The sequence below is a fragment of the Mesoplodon mirus genome (assembly GCF_964341445.2).
Source record: "Mesoplodon mirus genome assembly, contig: SUPER_14_unloc_6, whole genome shotgun sequence".
Lineage (NCBI taxonomy): Eukaryota > Metazoa > Chordata > Mammalia > Artiodactyla > Ziphiidae > Mesoplodon > Mesoplodon mirus.
Genome location: NW_028295694.1, coordinates 419,524 through 432,856, shown reverse-complemented (window position 1 = coordinate 432,856; position 13,333 = coordinate 419,524). Strand labels below are relative to the sequence as shown.

At 46.0% G+C, this 13,333-nt stretch overlaps 1 protein-coding gene across 1 annotated transcript; it reads left to right on the top strand.

Moving 5' to 3' along the window:
• Window positions 1–3,435: 3,435 nt before the first annotated feature.
• Window positions 3,436–7,814, top strand: LOC309816166 (protein FAM170A-like; the record flags this gene model as incomplete). Its single annotated transcript, XM_082646821.1, has 4 exons — window positions 3,436–3,760; window positions 6,138–6,278; window positions 7,059–7,748; window positions 7,798–7,814. The coding sequence occupies exons 1-4, from the start codon at window positions 3,691–3,693 to the stop codon at window positions 7,812–7,814; spliced, it is 918 nt and encodes a 305-aa protein (XP_082502947.1). The 5' UTR covers window positions 3,436–3,690.
• Between the last annotated feature and the right edge of the window lie 5,519 nt (window positions 7,815–13,333).

The window sequence follows — 13,333 nt, the reverse complement described above, 5'->3', positions numbered from 1 at the left end:
GGCCTCTGTATTTATTTGTACTTATCTGCACTTATCTGTCACTTGGGGGTCATAATTGTACCTGGTCCATGGGTACGCTGTACAAATGATCTGTAAAGTAGTTACAAGAAACCGACACAGAGTAAGCACTCCACAGACATTGGCTATTAGCTATTGGAAATAGTTCTCCGTGAAACAGATGACTTTATCAGTGGATGACTCGGTGGGAGACAGTGAATCACAGAATCACAGCATGTTGAAAGTGACCTAGTTCACACTCTTATGTGAAAAAAAGAAAAGTGTGCATGGGTAGAAAATGTCTGAAACTTTACCTAACAAATCGTTCATCATGTTAGCATTGAGGATTAGAATAAATCAGGAAAGGAGGAAAGAAAAACTTGAGTGTAATTCAATTTCTCTATCATTTGTGTTTCTACACTGAGACTCTGAATACACTGGAAGTGCAATTTTTTTTAATGTGGCGGGATAAAGGTTTTCAAGTTTTCCTGATCCATCCATATTATTATCTCAGAATTGCTGGCAGTTCTTGCCATCTTCGGATCTACACCCATGTGAGTCAGTGGGCCATTCTGGACGGAGGAGATAATAGAGCAGAAGTGAAGTGAGAGGAAAGGAGAGAAAAGATTTTCTCTTTTCTCTTCAAAGAGGAAAGGTCTTTGGAATGGGAACAACTCACAACCAAACTTTGGGGAAAGGATGTGATGGAAAATGAGACAAACATCCTACCCCTGTGGTGAGAAGGATTCCCTGGGCTCGATGGAGGGAGGTCACAGGTGGCTGGACAAGGAAACCAACTAGGGAGAAACACACACAAGTGCAGGGCAAACACCCTGAGGCCACTCAGCCTGACTCCATGCAAACATGTGTCCAGCAGCCAGCCCTTCACCTGTGGCTCCCCAGCAAGACAGGTACCTCGGGGGTGCCAACTCATTCTGAGTCCATTATGCCTGGCCATTCATAAACCGCTGTCTAACGTGTGAGGAATAAACTCTCAATGTTTATGAGGAAACTGGGGAAGGAGATTGAAAGGTTACTTAAACAGAAAAAAAAGAAGTTCAGGAAGGCAGGATGGTAGAGAGACAAGAAAAAGACCTTAAAAGATAGAAAGGATTTGCCAAAGAAGAGAAAGAAAAAGAAATGATTCCGAATGGGTTAACCTGCAGCTAGGAAGTTAAGAAAGATTATTGATGGGTGAAGACTATGGAATAAAGCGAATAAAATTTATCCGAAATTGCTGAGAATATGGTAAGCAGCATGATAATCAAATTATGAATTGGCTGCAATGGCATTCTAGGGGGACACTAGGAAGGGGAAGCAAATGTTCCTGAGATGACAGTAGCAGGGGGAAAGTTGTTTCAGGGGAAGATCAGTCTTGCAGAGGGTGTATCACAGGAGGGCAAGTGTGAGCAAGCAAGGAAATACTAAGTGTATACGGTTCCTTCACTGAGTGCACCCAGCCCCGCGGTCAGCCTTGAGAACAAGCAGGACTTCAGGTACTGGAGCTACATTTCAGTCATCAAGACTTGAGAAGACACCCTTAACTCAGGTCTTCTCTTCAAACTCCATCTTTCCTTCTTAACCTTCATTTGGCCTCTTCCCTTACCCTCAAGCTGTGGACTGAGGCCACAGAGCAAGATGGGTCACTAGTGTCCTCCATCCCCTGGCGACTGTGGTTCACATCAGTGGAGTACCAAAGGCAATAACCAAGTAACAGACACAAGAGTGTATGAAGAAGAAGAGATTCTGATAAGGCTTTCTGTGATAGTGTGGGCCAAGTCGGCTCTATATGGCTGGTATCACGTGAATTATGAGCAGCCTTAGGGGAGAAGTCCTCAGAAGGCAGAGCCTGGCTCTCTAGAGGCTCTGTGTGCTCACAGCCCACTCCAAGACCTCAGTTACAGCTTCGGCCCCCAATATCCCTCCCTCTGCCTGCTCACAGTTTTTGAAGTCTTCTTTCCTCCACATTTCTCTTGAGAGGTGGAGGAGGAAGATGAGCTTCAGGCCAGCTCAGACTCCCCTGGGATCCCAGCAGGATGCCTGTCATTAACCTCCCACCTTCTAGGAAGCTCCTAAGATCTTCACATTTGGGGCAGTTCTCATTTCAGCTGTGCTTCAAATTGCTGGCTGGAGACGGCCTGTTGGAAGGTGGCTAAAAGCAAGTAGCAATCCTTCGGGCAGCCTGGCCCTTCTCGACTGTCAGACATCTTCAGGGATATTCTAGGAAACGTTGTTTGTTCTAGAGAAGGGAGGGAAACAATCCAATTGTCCAATAATGCTTGAATGGAAAATAAATGATGCTATATGCATGTGATCAAATAATATCAAACAGTCAAAAATCAAAGACCTAGATCTATATGGATTCACGTGGATAACTCTTGAAAACATAATATTGATTGAAAGAAAATAAGATAAAGAACGTTAGATTGTGATAACAGGTATGTAAGTATTTAAATATTTAAATCAATTCAACATATTGCTTCTATATATAGAGATGCAAGAAAATAAACTTTATCCAAAGAACACATTATTTACATTTAATATGCTCATTTATCTAGGAGACCCAAAAGAACCCACAGATAAACTAGCAGGAACTAATAAGACGGTTCAACAAGGCACACACATACAAGATCAATAAATTTTAAAAATCAATCAGGCTCCTCTACACTGGCGATAACAAATTAGAAACTGTAAAAGAAAATAAGAAAAAAGGAAGATCTAAAAATTGTCACAAGAGCCATATAAATTACTTAGAGCTAAGCATACGTAGAAGGCAATATAACTAACAAACTGAGTACGAACAGTTAAACTCCGCCCAACCCAAGGTTAGGAAAAGACTGTTGTTACTTTATGAGAACAGACCCTCTTCTTAAGGAGCAGATCAGTAAGTGAGAGTGAATCAAAGAAACACAGCATTTGAAAAGTCAGCTAGTCCAAGCCTCTTGATCGCACATACAGAAGCTGAAGCCCAGATAGGTTGAGTTACTTGCTAAAGGGCCCAATGTCCTGACTCAAGGACTAGCATTTTTCACTCAGTCGCAAGACACAATCAAATGCAGTACCTTGGAAAGAGATGGGGAAAAAATGAAGAAATCAATTATATAGTTCCTCATCTTTAAGTACAGAAATAGCCGTGACAAAATTACACGTATTGAGGGAAAATTGAAGTGCAGAGTTTAAAATGTCAATAATCCACAGGGAAACTGGAGACCATTTAAAATATTCATATTAAATCTCTCTAGAAAAGACATTAAAAGATGTCCAATCAAAATGTGAATTTTATAATAGACATGGTATGATACAATTTATAATAGATATGGTAGGAACCTTTCCCTTTCACGGGAAAGCATCGGCTGGGAAAAAGGAATTGTTCTTGAAAATGGGGCCTGTGCTACTGCAGACACTGTGCTCAACCTAGGTCCACCGAATGCACTGATGTCAGCACTGAGGTCACAGAATTCCGCTGTGCGCCTGGCAACCTTGCAAACATAACAGCCCTGGTGAGCACTAGGCAGTACTGTTGGTTCACTAAGTGGTACAAGTTTTTCAGTCATTTAGGAGACTTGACTATTTTTGTTTGTATTGAATCATTTCAACGGATTGCCCAAGAGCCAAGAAGGGCCAACCTGTAGGGAAGAGGAGGAGTTGGACATCTCTTGAGGCATCTTCTAAGGGAGACTTCTAGTTGGTACGATGGAACGGCGACAAAAGAGGAAACATCTGGAAAATGAAGAGTCCCAGGAAACTGCCGAGAACGGAGGAGGTATGTGGGGGGCAACTTGTCTGGGGCACATGGGTTTCTGCCAATCTGAACCTTCTCTAGGAAGCGGGGGACTGAGAACGTGTCACCTGTGAAGCAGGGAGCGAGAGACCTTGTCTCACTGATGCTGCCGTATCTATCTGGAGGGCCCCTGTGGTGTGAGACGGCACAGAACGGCCAGATGCCCCCTGGGAGATGGGAGGTCAGCTCCGCTGGTCTGAGGACTCTCTCCTGGGGCAGCCGGGCCTGGAGCTTTGTCGGACTCACAGCAGGCTGTATCCTGCTTGCACAGACCTAGAGGTGCAGCTTTTCTCAGTCCCCGATTTCTCTCTTATGCTCTTGGATCTTTCCCTGGGGTCATGAGGTGGGGGATGTGAAGGATGCAAGGATGCTGAGAGAGACCCATGAGTTGCTTGGCCTCTTTTACCAAAGTGGAAAGAGAAGCCCCATGAGTTGAAGGCCCTGTTGAAAAATATCTTGACAAGTGGAATGCACTTTGAAAGAAGATTGTTTGTCTAGGGATGGTGTCATATTGAAAGCAAGGAGGATTTATTCCTTCAACAGGAAGAATTTCCCAAAGGAGATCAAGGGAAGGGAAGGGTTTTCCAGAGACTGAGACCGCGTGAGCAGGGGTGAGAAATGGCCTCAGGGTTCTGCGGGGAGCTCTGAGAGCCACGGGCCACGTGGTGCCTGCGTGCATTAAATGTAGGCGAGTAGCTTGCCCTGGGAGAGGGTTGGTCACCCCAGAGCTCCAGCTAGAGGCCTCTGCCCCAGATTAGAGCCCAGTAGCTCCTACCAGGCCCAGGGCCCTGGAGACTGTAGGATGGGCCCTGGGAATGGAGCTCTAGACAGCAGGCAGATTTCCAGGCAGTGGCTGGGACAGGCTGGGGAAGGCAATGACTGCCCCTGACCATTCAGAATATTTTGCTCTATGTTCCTGTGTGTGTGTGTGTGTGTGAGTGTGTGTGTGTGTGTGTGTGTGTGTGTGTGTGTGTGTGGTAGTGTAGAGAAGAGCGAGATGAATGGGGTTAGAGTGCTTACCAGATATAAACGCTGCGTGGTAAAGTTCTTGTCACCCTGCCTGGACCTGGCTGACACTCGGTGTACGTAAGAGTGTATACAGAATTCTTGTTAGGGGTGTTTTATGAGACAGTAACTCATACACCCATGTACACTCTGATGCAGCAAAAATATCACACACCCCACATATAACTTCCTTAGTAAACCACACACAGCACATGGAGGTATATACACGGATCCCTCCTGTACTACGTTCTCATACAACCCACCTGTATCACAATCCTCTCCTCCAACACCAAACGCTGGAGATGAGATATGTATATAGACACACACACTATATATATAGGACACACACACACACACACACACACTATATATATATATATATATATATATATATATATGTATCTCCACAACTCTCGCACAAACACAGCTAACTTCAGCCATCGCTAAATACCTCTGTAAGAACCAGTCACGTGTCATACACACCACACTTGTAACACATTCTTGAGTAATGCCAGACCCGCTTTGTACAAACCACAGTAAACCACAGTCTCAGTAACCCATGTCAGGATTGCCAGAGAAAATATGGGCTATCCAGTTCAATTTGAATTCCAGATAAAGAACAAGTAATTTTTCAATATCAGTATGTCCCAAATATTGTATGGGCCATACTTACACTAAAACTAAGTAAGAACAAATACTGCATGGGAATACTTACACTAAAAAATTATTCTGGGTTTATCTGAAACTGAAATTTAACTGGGTGCCTTGTATTCTTGTTCGCTATGTCTGGCAACCCTTATATACTTACCACCAGCTGATGTATTATATATTTATTGTAGTTTTGTTTAGTGTGTGTCTTCCCCTACTAGAATGTGCAGCGTTACCAAAGACTACAACAATGGAAGAGTGCCGGATACACAGGAGCAGCTGCTTACTGAATCTTGGTGAATGAATGAATGAACACGCACCATAAATACAAGCCACACCATGTAATGAGGAAAAGTTACATGTCCCAGAATTCCTGACTTGTGAACAGAAAAAATGCACACAAAGGCCACAGACACAGATAGACACATCTGCACTGTGCTCCCCATGCCAACCCCACACTTACCACAGACTTAACTGATACACATCACTCACTCTTCCCACACACTCACAGTCACCACCGAGGCCTACATTACCAACTAGACAGTGAGAGAATAAGTATTGATTGGAATTAAATCCTGGAGGATCCACTGGGAACCACACTCTCAAATGTGTGTATTCACTGCACCTGACACGTGTCACACACTCAGTAAATATTTGTGGACAGAGGACTGATGAACCCACCCTGAGCCTTTCATTCCTCCCTCAGGAATCTCGAAGTCACAAGAGGATCCCCCTCGGCTTGGATCCACTGTGGTGGCCCAAGGCTGCAGCCCAGGGGCAGTGGAGGTCTCCTCTGCCCCTAAATACTTCTTCTGTACTTCTACTCCACGCAAGCTCAGCTACGCTGGTAAGGGCGCGGGGCTCCTCAGGTGAGGGGTGCTTGGCTGTGAGGCAGGAGGCACACAGATCCCAGGGAGGCTGAGAGGAAATCCAGAGTCATCAGAGGTGATGAGGGCTCTGTGGAGGAGCCTGGGCAGGATGGCTGAGCTGTTCCGAGGGCGTGGATGCCAGCTGAGTCTGGGGGTGTGTGTGTGAATACTGCTACTACCATGGTGGGGAAGTCAAGGATCAGGGGCCGGAAAGGTCTGGGCGTGAGGTGGAGGGAAGAGGGACCAGATTAAGCATCTTCAGAGGAAAATGTAGGCTTTGTCTTTGCCTTTGCTTCCAGAGAAGGACAGAGTTCTGCATCATACACCTCCAGCCTGAGAGCAGGACCATCCAGCTCAGGTCCACACAGCTCACACATACATCTGCCCTCCAGGCACAGCCCTTCTCACAGCACACATAAACCCCAAGCACCACAGCCCCATTCCACAAGGAATGCACCACCGATATTACCAAAATCACACTCCTTGTCATACACGCATCCAGCCGCATCCCTCACATACCACAGCCCTCACCACCATACTCCACACCCCTGTATACAGACACCGCTCCAGTATCCCCCCCACGCACATGAAAAGCCCACAGATGACACCAGATACACCGCTCCATCCTACGGCCAACAGACACCAAGCTCACGACATAGCTACGTCATGCAAATGTCCCTCTCTCGTCTACCACACCTGCTCCCTCAGCTTCCGGCACGGCCCATGCATGTTATTATGGTTTTAATTTCCTTTTTCAGCAATGCGGAGATTTCGAGACACTGCCTGGCCTACAGCACCCCTAGCCCAGGTTCAGGAAGAAGGGGAGACCGCTCCCCCATCACACTGTGTCTCCTCCTCACTCTCTTCACCCTGTAAGGACTATCCGCACCCAGACAAAGAGGAAAGGGGCATGAAAATATACTACATGCAGGTACAAGTGAACAAGGGTGTTGCTGTCTCCTGGAAGACAAAGAAACACTTGGAGTTGCCTGAAAAGCAGCTGACGATAGAAGAAGTGACCCTTCCTGAGGATGCGTGCACAGTAGGCACTTGCCCCTCTGATGTGTTCACCGAAAGCCTCCTGTCAGACAGTGAGCCCACTGGGGAGGAGAAAGAGTATGAGGAAAGGGCAGAGCCAGGCAGCCCATCAGGGTCACCTGCCGTCGAGGAGAGACCCAGGGCCAAGACACCGGACTGGATGGTGACCATGGAGACCGGCTTCAGGTGCATGGCCTGCTGCCGGGTCTTCCCCACCTTGGAGATCCTCCAGCAGCACGTGAAGGGCGGCGTCCTGCAGGGCTTCAGCTGCCGTGTCTTTCATCTCAACATGGCCCAGTGGATGGGCAATGTGGAATCCGAGAGCACCCCTGAGGAGGAGGAGGAGGAGGAGGAGGAGGAAGAGAAGCAAGAAGAAAAGGAGAATGAGGGAGAGCAGCCCACGGGGGAAGGCCCCAGCCCAAAGAGACCCCGCAGGCAGGGTCTTTTCTCTCCTTTGAGTTCCAAACAGCAACTGAGATTCATGGGACAGAAGATCCTGGAAGACGGTGTGGCCGTCCCTTGGAAGAGGTAAGGCTTGAGGCTGGCAGTCTTCTGAGCCTATGTCACGAGGGCCCAGAGGAGTCTAAGGGAAGGGACCACACACATGTGCTGGTTTACCTAATGGCTCTGCAGTTGCATCAAATGGGACACACCCAGCACTAACAAAGGCATTGACCTCTGTTGACGTAAACAAGAAGGTGGAGCCTTTTCCTAGGAGTTTTCTCAGGGTCTGCACGATGGACCTCAACTCTTAGAGGACGTACTGCCAGCAGCTCCTTCTCGGCAGAGAGAGCCAGGAGTGGTCTCAAGAGAGGACAGGGGCCCTTGCAGGACCAGAACTTTGAGGTCTGAGAGCCTTGGGCCTGAGCCGAGATCTCACCCGGACCACTGGACCTAGCCTTCTGTGACAAAGGGGAATATGAAAGAGAGTCACGTGGAAATGAGGTCCCCCGAGATATGGAAATGTTCCAGAACCTTCGTTGCGTGGTAGTTGATCTGGAGCCAAGCTCACTGTGGTGTGTGTGGCTCTGAGCATTAAGGCAATGCTGGAGGGTAACCCTGACCAGCAGAGCTTGGAGTGCTTCTTGTCTCTTCCTGTCCTACCTCATTTGTTTTATCCCTTCCAGGGAGAAGAAAGGACCCTCGGGAGAGTAGCAGACAGAATGCCGTGGTCTGAAGGAGGATGAAGGGACCGGCACTCAGTCTAACATCATATGACAATAGAAGCGTCCTATGCAATAAAGGGCATTTTCCAAACCTTTCCTGGAGCTTTTATTTAATGACATTTTTCTATCTATGCATCTATCTGTCATCTACATCTGTATCTTTCAAGGTTTGTGAACAAGCTTTCACATAAGCACTAGAGACGTCCGCCAGCATTTTCCAGAAGAGGCCTGCAAATTGCTGGGGACTCCTCACAAATAGGGAACGGCCACAACCCCTGCCACACAGACTATGCGCGTGGCCCTCCTGACGTACTCCCACTCTCTCTCTGAATTTCCCAACGTCTGAGATGAGGGTGCTGGCTGGAGGCAATGATCACGTGCAGGCTGAATCTTCTCCAGATTCTGATTCTCTTCCTGGGCATATCGTCCTCAAGCACAGTCTCCATGTCCCTGGCCACACTGATCTCTCTCCTTCAGTCCTTCCCTCCCTCCCTCTCCTGCCTCCCAGTGCAGAGAATACTTTTTTGCATTTGAGACGACATTTATTTTTGGTTCACAGAATTCTCACCTGTTCTACTGTGGCCTCCGTTGTGAACATTCCAAAGTTGAGACTTTTCTGGTTTTCTCCCTCATTTCTGCTGAGTCTTTACCTTCCTAATGCAGTGAACTCACAGTGCCTAGCTGACTGGATGGGGAAAAAGATCCAGGGAGCAAAGAGAAATAATAAAAGAATATATCCGTTAATTTTTCATAGTGTTATCCAACTACATATTTTTAAAATTTTGGAATAATATTAGGAATCTTCTCTTTCTAAAAAACTGAATTATCGGGCTTCCCTGGTGGAGCAGTGGTTACGAATATGCCTGCGAATGCAGGGGACATGGGTTCGAGCCCTGTTCTGGGAAGATCCCACGTGCCACGGAGTAACTAAGCCCGCGCACCACAACTACTGAGACTGCACTCTAGAGCCCGTGCCACATCTACCGAGCCCACGTGCCACAACTACGGAAGCCTGCGTGCCTAGAGCCCATGCTCCGCAACAAGAGAAGCCACTGCAATGAGAAGCCCGTGCACCACAGCCAAGAGGAGCCCCCGCTCACTGCAACTAGAGAACGCCCGCTAGCAGCAACAAAGACCCAATGCAGCCCCAAATAAATTAATTAATTTTTAAAAATTGAATTAGTTTCAAGGGTACAATGTATAAAAGTACAATAAAAGCCCCCCTTCATAACCCCCCAACCCCACTCTCAAGATGGAATAGATATGCTGTGATACAATTTATAGTCGTAGTACTCCTCCTCCTCCCACCACATCCGAAATCCTCTGAGCCCGGTGCAGCAGCTTCCTTTCACAATGCTAGGACCCGCCACAAGACACATGATAATCCCTTTGGACATTTCAAGGAGCGGCACCAAGGGAACAGTACCGGGGAAATGCCACTGACAGCTCAGAATATCCATGGCATTTCTAGAGCCTCGGCACTGCTCTCGCTCTGGGAATGAAGGTCCAAAAAGCACATCGGAGAATGTTCATAGTTGTAAACAAGCTCCACCTTTGAAACACAATCTACATAGAACCACATATACAAGCCTGCACGATGGATGAAGCCAAGGTCTCCTCCATGATTTCCCTTCTGACCACCTTATTGTCTCCTCAACCATAAAAGGTGAACTTGAAACTCAGGACCTTGCCTTGTCACCAGAAACATCCAAGCTTGGATCAGTCTTTCTAAGACCAGATACTTGCTCTCTGAACTATTAGAGACTTGTCACATACACACAGGTAGAACAGGATTATTTCTATCTACCTGGGGACCTGGAGTCTTTCACATTGCTCCTGTTAAAACTCTCACAACAGCAAAACTTTACCTACAAAGGGTTCAAGCTATGACACTCCCAACTTCCACAAACCTCCTCAGCTCTTGTGAGCCACATGCAGCCAATTCCAGGAATTGGAAACATGGTTGTGAGGATGAAACTGACTTTGGGGCTCCCCTTGGATATGGTCTTCCAGACTTACCAAAAGGCCATTAAGAGGAAGGTTTACCCCACCTCAGGGAAACCCGAGGCAGTACTTGCAGTCAAGGGCTGGCCATGGCTTCTGAGCTACATCCAAAAAGAATTTCATACTGTACCTGGATCTGCTGAAGCCATTTCTGACTGTCGGAGAGCCAGCATGTACCGCTCCTCAACTGCCTCCATTGTGGATCATCAGTAGGGCTGTCAGATTTAGTACATAAAAATACAGGATACCCAGTTAAACTTGAACTTCACATGAATAATAAGTCATTATTTTTAGTATAAGTAGATCCTATGAACTATTTGGGGCATACTTATCTTCAAAATGTACTCGTTGTTTTCCAAACATTCATATTTAACTAAACAGCCTATATTTTATCTGTCAACCCTACTCAGCAGAAATGATGGAGGCTCATAGAGATCCAGGAGACGCCTCGGCGCCTCCTCAGCTTTTATTTCTACGTCCTGGACAGCGAGCACGAACCTTCCACTCCGTCATTGGCTAGAATGGAGGATATTCTCTGTTTTAGAGCTTTTTCTACTTGTCATTGTTATTATCTTCCTTATTTTAAAGAGATGTTTATTTTTTCCCAAACTTAATAGCTCATCCAAAAGTATTTCAAAGTTCATTAGACAAGGGAAAAACAACATGGTTCTGAAAAGTGAAGGAAACCGCCTGGTGTTTAGTAAAGAAGTAGTAGGGAGATTGAAAAAGCCAAACTTAATAAGCAGATCTCTCCAAGGGTATTTTCAGAGCTTGATACCCTCCCACACCCTGAAAATATTATTACATCAAGAATGTAGAACTGCTAACCAAATGTAAGGCTCCCATATGATTCTATCAAACTGAGGATGCTTCTTTACTAAGCAGTGAGCACACTTGCTGCCCCAGGGACCTTGGCAGTTGCAACGTAGGGCTCTTCCCTTTGGGATGGAAACAGCAAGTTTTCCTGTGGTCTACACGCTGGCCCCAAAAATACTACACTCCCAATACTTGTCAACTTTAAGTATTTTCCTACATATCTCCATTTTTCTGTTACTATTTGGACTACATCCTAGACTTGACACTACATAAATTGCATTCAAGAAGCTATTTTTAAAAGTTGGTAGGAAACCTTAAATCTATGGCTTGCAGTCCCTGGCTTACTTTCATCCAGGTGCATAAGGGTTTTCAAAAGTAGTCAGGTTAGTTACCCCGTATCACAGCCCCACGCTTGTGTCACAGATATAAAAATGGAACATGATATTTAAGGTTTTAGTTGCCAAATCATCAAGCCTCCCAGACAGAGGCAATAGAGCAAAATGATTACAGAGGCATGGATTTTGATTTGCTCCAGCGTCTTGGGCAAGTCACTTGGCCTCTGTATTTATTTGTACTTATCTGCACTTATCTGTCACTTGGGGGTCATAATTGTACCTGGTCCATGGGTACGCTGTACAAATGATCTGTAAAGTAGTTACAAGAAACCGACACAGAGTAAGCACTCCACAGACATTGGCTATTAGCTATTGGAAATAGTTCTCCGTGAAACAGATGACTTTATCAGTGGATGACTCGGTGGGAGACAGTGAATCACAGAATCACAGCATGTTGAAAGTGACCTAGTTCACACTCTTATGTGAAAAAAAGAAAAGTGTGCATGGGTAGAAAATGTCTGAAACTTTACCTAACAAATCGTTCATCATGTTAGCATTGAGGATTAGAATAAATCAGGAAAGGAGGAAAGAAAAACTTGAGTGTAATTCAATTTCTCTATCATTTGTGTTTCTACACTGAGACTCTGAATACACTGGAAGTGCAATTTTTTTTAATGTGGCGGGATAAAGGTTTTCAAGTTTTCCTGATCCATCCATATTATTATCTCAGAATTGCTGGCAGTTCTTGCCATCTTCGGATCTACACCCATGTGAGTCAGTGGGCCATTCTGGACGGAGGAGATAATAGAGCAGAAGTGAAGTGAGAGGAAAGGAGAGAAAAGATTTTCTCTTTTCTCTTCAAAGAGGAAAGGTCTTTGGAATGGGAACAACTCACAACCAAACTTTGGGGAAAGGATGTGATGGAAAATGAGACAAACATCCTACCCCTGTGGTGAGAAGGATTCCCTGGGCTCGATGGAGGGAGGTCACAGGTGGCTGGACAAGGAAACCAACTAGGGAGAAACACACACAAGTGCAGGGCAAACACCCTGAGGCCACTCAGCCTGACTCCATGCAAACATGTGTCCAGCAGCCAGCCCTTCACCTGTGGCTCCCCAGCAAGACAGGTACCTCGGGGGTGCCAACTCATTCTGAGTCCATTATGCCTGGCCATTCATAAACCGCTGTCTAACGTGTGAGGAATAAACTCTCAATGTTTATGAGGAAACTGGGGAAGGAGATTGAAAGGTTACTTAAACAGAAAAAAAAGAAGTTCAGGAAGGCAGGATGGTAGAGAGACAAGAAAAAGACCTTAAAAGATAGAAAGGATTTGCCAAAGAAGAGAAAGAAAAAGAAATGATTCCGAATGGGTTAACCTGCAGCTAGGAAGTTAAGAAAGATTATTGATGGGTGAAGACTATGGAATAAAGCGAATAAAATTTATCCGAAATTGCTGAGAATATGGTAAGCAGCATGATAATCAAATTATGAATTGGCTGCAATGGCATTCTAGGGGGACACTAGGAAGGGGAAGCAAATGTTCCTGAGATGACAGTAGCAGGGGGAAAGTTGTTTCAGGGGAAGATCAGTCTTGCAGAGGGTGTATCACAGGAGGGCAAGTGTGAGCAAGCAAGGAAATACTAAGTGTATACGGTTCCTTCACTGAGTGCACCC